The sequence below is a fragment of the Tiliqua scincoides genome, chromosome 6 (genome assembly GCF_035046505.1).
Source record: "Tiliqua scincoides isolate rTilSci1 chromosome 6, rTilSci1.hap2, whole genome shotgun sequence".
Taxonomy (NCBI): domain Eukaryota; kingdom Metazoa; phylum Chordata; class Lepidosauria; order Squamata; family Scincidae; genus Tiliqua; species Tiliqua scincoides.
The window spans coordinates 61457640-61470420 of record NC_089826.1 but is presented as its reverse complement, the minus strand read 5'-3'; the positions used below and the strand labels follow the sequence as shown (position 1 = coordinate 61470420).

General features: G+C 49.2%; 1 protein-coding gene and 1 long non-coding RNA gene across 2 annotated transcripts in view; one reads left to right on the top strand and one right to left on the bottom strand.

Annotated features, from left to right (window-relative positions):
* Positions 1-265: 265 nt before the first annotated feature.
* On the bottom strand, positions 266-11038 carry LOC136655486 (uncharacterized). The gene is made up of 3 exons (XR_010794660.1): positions 10767-11038; positions 7379-7622; positions 266-469 (listed from the first exon to the last, which is right to left on the bottom strand). It is a non-coding gene; the product is annotated as an uncharacterized lncRNA (long non-coding RNA).
* The window catches only part of MTNR1A (melatonin receptor 1A), a 90932-nt gene continuing 88017 nt past the window's right edge, over positions 9867-12781 (top strand). The window contains exon 1 of the mRNA XM_066631985.1: positions 9867-10047. Within this exon, the coding sequence (XP_066488082.1) occupies positions 9867-10047 (181 nt within the window). The remainder of the gene's footprint in view (positions 10048-12781) is intronic.

Genomic DNA, 12781 nt, shown 5'->3' with positions numbered 1-12781 from the left:
TACTGGATGTGCCTAATTAATTGATTTGGTTGATTGGAGATCAGACCAACTAATTACAGTAGAAATTGCAAAAGCATCAGACGGGGAGGAGTTGACTAACAGTTATGAAGAAGAGTACTGTCTTAGCCTGGTTTTATTTAACATCTATGAACGTGAACCTCAAAATAAGCATGGAATCAACCCAAATGCATTTCGCAACTGCAGGAGATCAAAAGTTACCCAAAGCACTGAAGATGGTTGAGGGAAAAACAGAATGGAGCACATGCTAGTGGGGAAAGGACAGCATTAGCACAAGCGTTAGCGTTAGAGAGTGACCTACTTGGGTTTCCAAATCACCATCTGTTCCTACAGATTTTCTGTTCTCCTAGGATAAAAGTTCAGGGATTGTTCACAGTTGTGCACCACCTGGCTGCTGGAGTTGAAGCCTTCTTGGGGCAGGCTGGGCAACTGCTTTTTGGATTTCTGTACTCTGAAGCAGGAGGGAAAAGGGACAAATGAAACACAAAGCAATAGCAAATGCCTATAACAGACTATCAGAGAGCCATACCTCCAGCTAGAAGCTTGCCTTACTAACATCTAAATCTGTTTAGATTGGCTGTGCTGACTTTAGGACTCTAGGAAAAATTCTCTGCACATGCTCAGAGGACCTGCCAAAGAGCAATGCCTTCAGATTCATTAAGCAAACGTGTGTGTGTGTGTGTGTGTGTGTGTGTGTGTGTGTGTGTACAACTGATGATAATAGTACAGGCTGCATGCTAAACTTTTAAAATCCAATCAAACTGAAATGCCATAAAGTCCTGCAATGTGTAATAAACCGACCCACACCTTCCACTGGAATCAGGATGACATGCCTCAGCTCCAAGCCATTCATACCATTCCCTCCCAGCCGCTTTTCGGAGCAGTTGTGCCTGAATGCTCACAGCTAATCCAGCTTGAGCTCAGCATACATCCAATAGCAGTGGTTGGGTTTTGCCTGACATTTGAGCACATGGCTGCATAGGGAACAGCCAGTCCAGGAACATGGAAATTGCAGCCACCATGAGCTCAAAAGGTCAGGCACCTCTTCTTGGCATCTCATGCGCATGTGCGGTGGCCCATTTCTCAGTCTTTTCCTGCCTTGGCATCACTGCTGGAAAGCAGTCCCTGCATCCATGGATGCACCTGGTCAGAAGTTCCTGCCTCCAGGTAGCGGCATCTACTGTGAGGAAGAGAAGCTGTAGCTCAGTAATAGAGCATCTGCTTTGTATTCAGGAGGGCCCAGGTTAAATCCCTAGCATGTTCAGGTCAAACTGGGGAAGATTCCTGTCTAAAACCCTGGAAGCCTGCTGCCAGTTGAAACAGGCAAAGTGGGCGAATGGTCTGACTTGATACATAGCAGCTGCCTGTGTAAGAACTGGTCCTTTGTCCTAGATAGTGTCATGGCTGTTTTGCCCTATGGAAGCTGGTAAACCAGTTGGCCAGTAGATTTAGCCCCTTCCTACCATGCTTGCTTACAGGGCTGGCCCTAAGGCAATTGGACCCATTTGACGGAATCAAGCCCTGTGCCTCCCACCCTGCATTGGGTTGATGAGTAGATCACCTTGCTCCAGTCAGTACCTTGCTCATTAGGAATCCAGTGTGATTAATGGAAGCATGAAGATGCCCACCCAAGTCCATTTGGCCCAATATGGGCCTCCTGGAAGAGGTTGGTGGTGACATCATCACGTCATCACAACCTACATTTGGGTAGTGCCGCCCTTTGCAGCATGCTGCTATCAACCAAAGGGGCACCTGCCACTTATCTGGGTAAGTGGGGGTGGGGTGGGGGGTGTAGGGGGGCCCTATGAAAATGGATGCCACATTGGGCCTGGCAGCTTTTAAGGTTACCCCAGCTTGCGCAGGGAGACCAGCTGGGCATGCTGCAGGTGATGAGGCTGAAAAGTAAGAAGGAGCACACCACCAAGCTTCTCCTCCAGAAAGCTTGTAGGAAAATGGGAATGTTCCCCAGGAATGTAGTTCAAATGTACATTTTGACAATTCTTTTCTGAAATCTGTGAGGTGCATGCCAAAGACATTGGCAGTGTATGCTGGTACCTAGAGGCTTCTTGATGACAGTGGGGACACCAGTACATTGTCGGAATTTCCTACAATGGATTATTTTAAGTGACACTGAAAATCTCCAGTGGCTAGTCTCAGAAAATCACCATTGGGATCTGTAATGTTTTGGGGTCTATCAGTATTCACCACAGGCATCGGGATTGGCATAAAACACCACTTTAATCTGCAGAGTGACTCAACAGTCTGTGTAGCAATCTCAAGTCTTCCTCTGCTCTCAGTCAGCCTCCTATGACCTTTGAGTATGGCTACAAGTTACTATTTTCTTAAAAGGGTTGACTAGTGCCCCATATAAGGGAATGTTTCTAAACTGTTAATGGCGATTACAGACACTATTTTTCTTTCCTCTCTAGATTCTAGTTGGTGTTAGAGAAGTGCTGTGTACAGTGACTAATTTTGAAGTGCAGGAGCTTGTCATGGCACCCCATAGCTGCCCTCCATAACCATGCTCCACTAAGAGTAAACAACAACAACAACAACAAAAGTCAACTGAAAAGTCTTAATTAGAGCATTTTCTTCTTCTGCCACTTATTACAACTTTGAAGCATGCTGTACTCCATTTGAAGATCTAACTCATTTCATTCCAAGCTCTTGGAGAGGGTTTGCAATAGTTAAAAATAAATGTCTGAAAACTAGAAAATGAATTTTAGAAATATCCCAGAAGAACACAAAAGATCTAGTAGAGTGCTAGCCTATGCACATTTACTCAGATGTAAGACCCACTGTGTTCTGAAGCATTAAGACTGCAATCCTAACCACACTTTCCTGAGAGGAAGCCCCATTGAACAAAATAGGACTTACTTCTGAGTAGACCTGGTTAGGATTGTGCCCTCTCAGAAAAATCTGCATAGGATTGTAGTCCTAATGCAGCATAGGCTACATACTGTCTCTCAGGCAGCCCTTGGAAAAGATTATGACATAGATAGACCAGGGGTGTCAAACTCATGTCATACAGAGGGCCAAAGTTACATTCATGGTGCCTCCTGAGAGCCGGAAGTGACATCATTAAGCAGAAAGTGACACCATTAAGCTGATGATGGTCAGAAATAAGCACTTGGTTCTCACATAGAAACTCATTAGCTCCAAATGACATAAGAGAAAATGTGCAAATCTTGTTCCTATTTTCAAGTTAAGAGAGAGCCATGCTGGGAGAACCCAATTTAAATGGGGCTGGATAAATTGCTTCCAGGGGTTGCATTTGGCCCATGGGCCTTATTTTGACACCCCTTCTCAGCTAAGATCCTTTGAGTAAAAGTTTCAAAAGCAGCACCTGAGTGCTCTGGTTCCTACTGTAGGTGAAGTCCAGAAGCTCCATTCTCTCTGCTTCCCCCACCCCACTACACCCTTTGTTATGAAGCTAGGAAATCTTAAGTGACAAGTGACAAGTTCAGTGAAGAGAGTAGCCTACTCAATGCTTGGAGTGGATGCCCATGAAGAGGCTCTTCCTGCAACATCTTCCAATGTACATTTCAACTGTCCATTCATTGTCTTTTCATTTATTCTGTAATTATTAAAGACACAGACATGATCACATGTAAGATCAGCTTATTATCCTTCTACATCTGTGCTGCTTTTGAAGTTGACTTGTTGGTGGAAACGTTCCAGATGGTTTGATTGCACAATGTGGCTGTGGATTCTCAGCACCTTGCCAATAATACAACTGGGGCTATAGTTGCTAAATTGCCACTGAATTAGGTTCTGCTCTGCAAGCATCATTCATCTTTTACTATTTCAAAATCAAATGGGTTCAGAGTGAAATTTAATGCTCATTCCAAATCTGCTCTCCTCACTGTCAGAAGAGCCATTCGTCTAAAGTGCACACACCAAGCAAGCCGGCACCACATCAGAAGAATAAAAATGCATCTCTGTGGCCGGCCTAGCAAATCTCTCCAAACGAAAGGGGACATTTATTTGTAGTCTCTGCAGGTCCATATATGATCTGGACCTGCAGAGAAAACAGAGAAAAATTCTCAGAGCAGCTTTTATCACTCAAAATTCAGAACACAGGGCTGGTGGCAGGTGCTGAAAAACAAGATGGGCAGCCAAATCCTCTCCTGTGCTGGAACAGGCAGGCAGACTGGCCTGCATTGTATCCAGTGCAGGGTAGGAGGTGGATGCAGCACAACTTGGAGTGGCAGTTGGCATCCTTCATTCTCGAAAGACTATGGTATTGGAAGACTATGGTAAAGGGATTGATTTCCCCTTACTCCATGTCGCGTGGCAGCCACTTTAATGGAACTACCCAGATTTGTGCCAGTTAAATCATTGGGGCAGATCTGAGCAGCCCAGTGTAATGCCAGGCTGCTCAGGAAAAGGATTAGGATCTGGCCTAAGACCCTCCTGGGTCTGGTCTGTCCACAGGTGCACCCGCCGCCTGCTCTCCCCCATCCCCAAATTCTGCCCTCCCTCCTCCCCAACCCCCAACACCAGCCTCCCAAGGCTGGTACAAACGTACCCCTGCCTGGAGGGGATATGGTGGGGGGCCATCAAATCTTTAGGATTATGCTCTAAAGCTTGGAAACTAAAAGACAAGACATACGTATGAAGGAAGGATGGTAGGGTGAGAAAAGGCAGAGAGGCCAGTTTGAGGTTCCAGAATGAAGTAGTGAGTTATTCACCAGGTTTTGCCTCCAGTTATGGCCAGGCTGATTTTCCCTTGCTTGAAGGGAGGGGTTGCAACCTCCTAATAATAATAATAATATACAGTATTTATATACCGCCTTTCTTGGTCTTTATTCAAGACTTTATTCAAGGCGGTTTACATAGGCAGGCTTATTAAATCCACGCAGGGATTTTTACAAATTGAAAGAAGGTTCTTTCTTTCAAGAACCACTACATTCAAGGTGTTACACTCCGATCTGGTTTAACATTCTGGCCTCCATCCTCCCACGCTCCGAGCAGATGGAATAGCTCGGCTTCAGCTTGTCAGCTGCTTCAAGGTTGCACGGTGTCGGTGGCCTCGAACTGGTGACCTTGTGGATGTTAACCTTCAGGCAATGGAGGCTCTACCCTCTAGACCAGACCTCCTGCCCTAGTGGCTCTTGGTGCCCTGGTCATTGGCAGAGCCCCTGGTTCAGTGGTGAAATACCTGCTTTGCATGCAAACTGTCCTGGTGACCCAGCATCTCCAAGTAAGGCAGAGGTGTGGCAAGTGGGGGGGGGGGCAGGCTGGAAGGGGGTGCCTTCTGAGGCCCAGTCAAGATGGTGGCTATGGGGAAGAAGCAACAGCAGCACCAATGTAGTCATAGATATGTCTGCTACCTCCTCCTGTTTTGGCAGCTTTCAGATCTCGGTGCTACCCTGTTCTTTCTCCTCTTCTTTGGCCTTTGGTGACACCACTGGGGGAGAAGAAACCTTCCTGTTGGAATCCATGAAGAGCTGCTGCCAGTCAGTGTTGACAATCTGAGCTTGATGGACCTACGACTTGACTCAGTACACGGCATGCTCTTGCTCTGTTCCCCTCCCCATTGGGTCACTGACGGGGCTGAGGTCTTCCTGGCAGGGAGCTGAGAAGTAGCAGGGTTGACTTTGCCAGGAAGCAACATGAAATGGAGTGGCACCTTTGGAAGGGTGGTGAGCAGACAAGCCCCAACCCATCTGCCTGCTGCTCCACTGGAGACTCTGAGTCTCTTGTGACATAAAGAGAGCAAGTTGGAAGAGGATCATAGCAGCAGCAGCTCCCTTTCCCCTGCAGTGGGCAGGGAGAGGCCCCTTTCCCTTTGCCTCTCCCTAACTTACCAGGTGTGCAATCGCCCTGCTCCCCATCGCTTCTGTGAAGTGTATGATTTCTGGCACTTTAAAGCATCTGCAGGACACTCTGATTTTCCTCAGAGCAATAGCAACACTGGGGGAGAGGGTGTTTCACCACCATTTCCTTCATCTAAATCCCTCCCACCCCAAACTGCTGTGGGATCAATGGAGGAAAAAAGACAGGCATGCGTTAAGTATTACTGTTCTGATCAACACTGGAGTCTCCCCCCACCCCCACATGTTTTTAAAGAAAAAACAAAGTTGGGGGATCTGATTACAGATAACCTCCAGCACATCCCTTTTGGTTCTCATTAACAGCTGAGTATTCTCAAAGTTGGTGATTCTTCCATTGTTTGCTTTCAAGGGACTTTCAAGGGACTCCAGAGACCAGACTAGATGTCCACAGTACAGCAAAGGGCTTTAAGTAAGATGATTCCCCTCCCCCCCAGTGTTGCCTCCTTGATTAGGTAATCCTTTATCACACATTCATCAGAATTAAGAACAAATTTCTCCCCAGAACAGACTGATATATGACACTGCAAGTGTTTCACTATCCTCTGTGGCACATGGCATGGTTGGCTTGAAGATCTACACAACCTGCCTTCAGAGACAGATCTTGGATCCATCTTGGTTATGAGGGCCCACTCAGACAAAGAGTGGCCTTCCAAGTTCTCGTGCAGGGTCTTTTCCCAACACTGCTACCTGAGATACTTTGTACTGAAGATACCAGAGATGAGGTCTTAGACATGGAAAGCATGTGCCTCCTGCAGCCTTTTGAGCAAGCTGGCTTTCATGACACTTATTCCCTGCTCCATGTTTCTAGGCATAATGATTCTTGCACCTGATTATTGCACGTACCTACTTTTTCAAGCATGCCCATTAACTGAGAAGCTTATGTGGGTTCCCAGCTTATACCCAGAGGGGAACAGAAGGCTTGCCAATAAAGCATGCCATGCTCATTAACTCGCCTCCCCATGTCACACTTCCTTCGTCCTAACCAGTGGCCAATCCCTTATTTGATACAGTTGCATCCTTCTTAGTGTGACACACTCTGTGGATATTTCCAGGTTTCCATGCAATGCCTTCCTACCTAGAAGTGCTCTCTGCACCAAAAACGCATTTTTTTTTTTTCGTGAGCAGCCAAGGTGCAAAAGAGTTTGGTGGGAAGCCAAAGATTTCATGCTGCATTTTGAACACGAGCAGACCCTCATATTAAGTACTTTATTATGTTTGTTCAGCCAGACCCACCCTGCACCCATCTTATGGGCAGGCTTGAAGCAGCCTTTACTAGAAGAGTGATTCTGTGACTACTAAAGCTCCGCCTGCTGGTGGTTGTGCGTTACTACGGGTTGTGTTGGAGGAATGCCCTTTAAGTGTTCCATGCATTCACAAATTAAGGTCCATATCCAGAATGGTGTGTGTGTGTGTGTGTGTGTGTGTGAGAGAGAGAGAGAGAGAGAGAGAGAGGGGGGGGGGATCAGCAGGCACAACACAATAGTGAATGAGGTTTGAGACAAACCCACTAGATAAGTTACCTGAGCATTTCTCCAGAACTGATTTCTGATTGATTTGGGAGCAGGGATGTGAATAAAATCCTGCACGAATGGGCCATGCAGATTTGCCACTTGATTCTTTCCCATTTGGATTCTGAAAAGGCTTTTTCAAAGCAGCCCTCTTTTCTTCCAGTGATAGAATGTCTGAGGATGGATACGCCTGTCTCCGTGCAGGGGGTGTACCAGAAGCCCTTCACTTTCCTCCTGGCCCTGCATTCCTACGAATCTGTGATGAATACAAATAATATAAAAGTTTCCTTCTAGCACGGGGCACGTGTTAGAGCACTGGGTGCTATTTTTAGCAACAAGGTTTTTTTTCCGTCTTTTTTTTCCCCTCCAACGAATGGTGTGCCAATGCGATGGCAAACAGGGCTGCTGCATCTTCTCAGACCTTGCTTATTTTAGTGTCAATCATTTCCTAGATTTTATTTTTTTTTGCTTGTTATGCAGCTCGTTAAGCAGCTCTGTAGTTCATAATTATCTGATCTCCCTCCTCCATTTTTTTTCCTTACCCGCAATGGTAGTTTTAATTATGCAGGCTCAAGAGCTTTGAAATGAAATGCCATTATAATCACAAAATGGTAAGGATCAGATTGTTCAGCCCAGAAGGTTTGGTGCCATTTGACAAATGGCAGCAATTTTCTCCGTTGGCCAAAAAAGAAAAAAAAAAAAAGCATTAATATCTTTCTGTCAAACTGGGGAGAGCTAAAATGGGCTAGCCTTGTTCTGTTTTCTCAGCCAGATTTGGGGGCTAGCAGCCCAATCCCATCCGCGCTTTCCTGGGAGTAAGCTCCATTGACTCTAATGGGACTTACTTCTGAGTAGACATGCACAGGATTGGGCTGCAAATTGTGTTTGGGCTTTTGGAAGAATATGCATGCAGTAGGGCTGCATGAACTGCTCTCCTATTGAATAGCACACAGTTTAAAGCTCACACCTTTGGAAATCGCAGCAGGTATTTTGCTCGAGTCGGGGGGCGGAATGTATTTCCACACTCTGAAAATGCAAATCGGTCTGCTTAGAGTCCTGGGTCGGTTACCAGCCCATCATGCCCTGGAGTGCCCCCCCCCCCGTTAGGAGAAAACGTCTTGGTTACTGAATGACTTGACAGCCCCCCTCTCGCTCCCCCCAAGTAGTTGCCCCGATGGGGAACAAAGCATCTCCCAGCTTGGAGCTCAGTGGCATCTTCCCATTGCTGACTCCGGAGATTAGAGGCAGTGTGCCTTAATAGCAGATCCTCAGTTCCCCCTTCCCCCCTTGACTAATATCGGATCCCAGTCAGAGAAAGAGAGGAGATGGAACGCCAAAAAGGGAGAGATCCGGACTTTCTGGTATACTTTCGGGTCACCCCTCTCCCCCAGAAAACGAGGCAGTCTTTCCTAGTCATCTCCCTGCCTCCTCCTCCTCCTCTCCCCCTCCCCTCGTCTGTGAGGCAAATGCACGTGCTGCTCTGGGGGATTCGGGTCCTGAGGTGCCCCCCTTGCTGAGCAAATATCTGTGCGAGGAGCTTTTTATAGCTCACTCTGCTCAGAACCAAGATTAGATCCCTCCTTCTCAAGCCAACTCTGACTTCTGTCTCGTCGGTAGCCTCCAAATAAGGATCGGGACTAAGAGTTTAATGAACGGCAGTGTTAACCCAAAGCATTATTTTTCACACAACACACACAAAGAAACACACCACCCTTTGCCCCCCCCCCCCCGCCAATCCCATGCAGTCTCTATCTCTATTAGTGCTTTGCAGTTGCCAAAACTGTGAATGAACCTGGCCGGCTTCTTTTTTTCAATGAACGAAAAAATGAATGAACGGACGGACAGATGAATGAATGAATGAATGAATGAATGAATGAATGAATGAATGGGGAAAGCGAGGAAAAGAATGAATGGGGCGCGCTCGCTCACTCACTCCCGCTTACAACTCGCCCGTGAATGGAGGCGCCGCTTCCCCCCAGCTCCTCACGGGGGCGCCCTTGCTACACACTGGCCGCTCAGGCGGCAGCTGGAATCCCCGCGCAGCGCACGTGTCCGGGGAGGGGGAGGCCAGGCGCTAACGCTAGATGTCACCTGGAGGCAGCAGTGGCGGCTGAAGGGGGGGGCTGCTGCTGCTGTTTGGGGAGGAGGGTTGGTGGTGGATGGCGGCGGCAGCTGCAGCAGCTGTAGCGGTGGGGCGGGCGAGCGAGGAGGAGGAGGGGGATGCTATAAAAGTAACTATCCCTGGCACATGTACACTTGAGCGAAACTTGCCCGTCCGAGCCAGGGGGACATGGCAGGAGCGGACGAGCGGAGGGCGGCGGGCTGGCCCGAGGGGGATCAGGAGGGGCCTTAGTGCCCCCCACCCACTTAAGCATCCCCCCGGCTGGGGCAGAGTTAAGGTGACGCCTCTTGCAAGTGGGTGGCGGCGGCGGCGGCAGCAAGAGCAGGCGCGCTCCTCGCCCGCCCCGGGATGCCCGCCAAGTGAGCCCGCCCCGGCACCATGCGAGGCAATGGGAGCGAGCTGAACGGCTCCCGGCCGCAGGACGCGCTCACCTTGGACCGGCCCCCCTGGGTGGCCTCCACCCTGGCCGCCACCCTCATCTTCACCATCGTGGTGGACGTGCTGGGCAACCTGCTGGTCATCCTGTCCGTCTATAGGAACAAGAAGCTGAGGAACGCCGGTGAGGAGCGGGGACCGAGCAGAGCAGCTCGCCTCGGACGTGCCTGCCGGCGGGGAGGGGGCTTGGGGGGCGGCGGCGGAGAGTCCGGGGAGGGGGCTGGGAGAGGCGTCGGGAAGACCCCCTCTTGCCTTGGCGGTGCAGGACCCCCCCCCTTGGTGCTTCCCCCCTCTGCTTTGTGCTCGGTGCGCCTGGCTGCGAGGGGCGCGTCCATCCAGGAGGTGCGCGCGGGGCTGCCTCGACTGTGCGGGGCCGGAGGCGAGCGGCAGTGCGGGACAGCGGAGCTCCGTCCGGCCGGGCGAGGAGAGCCGCTCGGGGAGCGGGAGGCTGGCCGGGATCTCCCCTGCTGTCGTGGGATCCGCGCGTGTCGCCACTCTCGGTCCCCGGTCCTGGCTCTGGGCTGCGTCCTCTCCGCGCCCTCGAACTCGGAACGGCTTCCCAACTCTTGGGCACCGGCAAATCCGTGGCGAGGCAGTTACTGAGGCTGCCGCCCTTAGCCACACTTTCCTGGGAGTAAGCCCCATTGACTATAAATAGGACTTCCTTCTGAGTAGGCAGGCTTAGGATTGGGCTCTGAGGCTGCCATCCTAGCCACACTTTCCTGAGAGTAAGCCCCATTGATTATAATAGGACTTCCTTCTGAGTCGGCAGTTTAGGATTGAGGCTGTCATCCTATCCACACTTTCCTGGGAGTAAACCCCATTGACTATAATAGGACTTACTTCTGAGCAGGCATGCTTAGGATTGGGCTCTGAAGCTCTTCTCCGCTGCGATCCGTGGCCCGAGGCGATGAGTATTTTTAGGCACCGCGGCGGAGCCCCCCCCCCTGCTATTTCCAGCCCACTCTGATCTTCCGCGAGACGGGGGGGGGGGCTGGGGGAGCTTCGCGTTGCGATCGAACCGGAGGCGGGGGTTGGGGAGAGCGGGGGATGCCCGAGCCCCGCCTGCCGGGCTGTGGGATGCCGGTCTGGGGTGGCAACCGAGAAGGGCGATCGCCTCTATCGCCGCCGTTCAATAGCTTTTCGCTTTCAGTGTGATGCTCAAGAGCAGCCTGGGGGTTGTGACGTCGCGGTGCAAAGTCAGCTGGGCCTGGCTGGAGTCACCGCCGGGCTCCTCACCTCCTTTCACCCTCTTCCCCCCACCCACGTGATGGACCCTTTTTAGAGAGGGAACCTCCAGCAGCAACGCAGATTTTACTCAGGGGGTGTTTTATTACATATTTTATTGGCCTGAGTGTGTGGTGTGGCTAATGGCTGGTTTTTATTTTATTTTTAATTTTAATTTAATTTAATTTTTTGTACAGGATAAATTAGTGATGGTCTCTTGAGGAAATCTGCTTGACTTTATGGCCTGGCAGACAGGGAACTTCTCCTTCAGAGTCATTCTGCTTTATCATTTCAGACCAGCTGGTGCGCACGCGGTCCTCAGTCTATGCTGTCCTCAATCTATGCACTCCAAACCCCCTTTAAACTTCTATTCAGAGAGAAACACGTGCAGAGAATTGCATCAGCAACACAGAGAAAAATCTCCTTCCCCCTTGTGCCACCCCCTTCTCCAGCATTGTGAATGAGCCAAGTTGAAGATGGCTTCCCCGGGGTTGTGTCGGATAGTAACCTAGAAACTTACTTGCAATGTAAGTTTGCAATGTGCTGTCTGGTAAGACAAGATAAATGCTAGATCCTGAGACCAATTCTCTAAGTAGCTTCTGTTGTGTCAGTGGGATGAGTTCCACATATTCTGGGGGTTCTCTGGTCTTTTCTGAGAAATCTGAGAGATCATCAGTGGCTTGGTGGTCGCTTTCTGTTAGAAAGAGCAAGCAGGTTTTCATTTAAGGCATTTTAGAATAAAAGTAATTACCATCCATGTGGATGAATTTTGTCGGTTTAATGGGAGGGATTACACTGTGTTCAAAGTGTTGCCTGTGATCTGCTGTGGTTGTTCTTTTCGGTTTTGGGGGATCTGTTTACCTAGAAGTTGACTTGGATTATCCTATGAATGAGGCTGGAATGAGATGAGAGACAGCAACAAAAATAAGGCTAGTTTTCAAACTCAGCCGAAACATTAAGTTTACACCTTTTGGGGGGAGCTTCAAGCATGACATGTTTTTTGACAAGGGAAGCACTCCCATTTATGGGTCCTCATATGGGACAATGTAGCATTCCAGTACTAGCACACATGTTGGGGAGTTGTGGTGGGTGCAGCTTCCAAGTAAGTATGTAAAAGATTGCAACCGTACTTGCATAATTGCAAAATTTACATCATTAACCATAACCTGTTCTAATACATTGTTGGATCTCTTTGGATCCAACAAATGAAGCATCTGTCAGGTTGTAGACCTGTAGTTCAGGAGAAGAGTATATGCTTAAGTGGACAGTCCCAGTTGCACTTGAAGTAGCAAGACTGAGAAAAATTTCTGCTTGAGGTGTGAGTGGGAAGTTGTGACTCAATTCAACAGTGGTATGACCCAGATTAAAGTTGTTCTTATAGTCAAATTAGACATAGTTGCAGTTGCATGATTTTTATTCTGCGTGAATGGCATGATCCAGAGCCTTGATCCAGATTGGGACCATGTCAGGAAGAGCCTTCAGGGTCTGATCCTGTTGGGCCAATGCCGGTCCTCTGCCAGCACTGTTGCAAACACTCACCACTGGGCCTTGCTGGCTCAGCACAATCCTGCGCTGAGTCAGCACCAGGCGGAGGCCACCCAGAACTGTAAGTAGGGAAGAGGGAAGGGCAG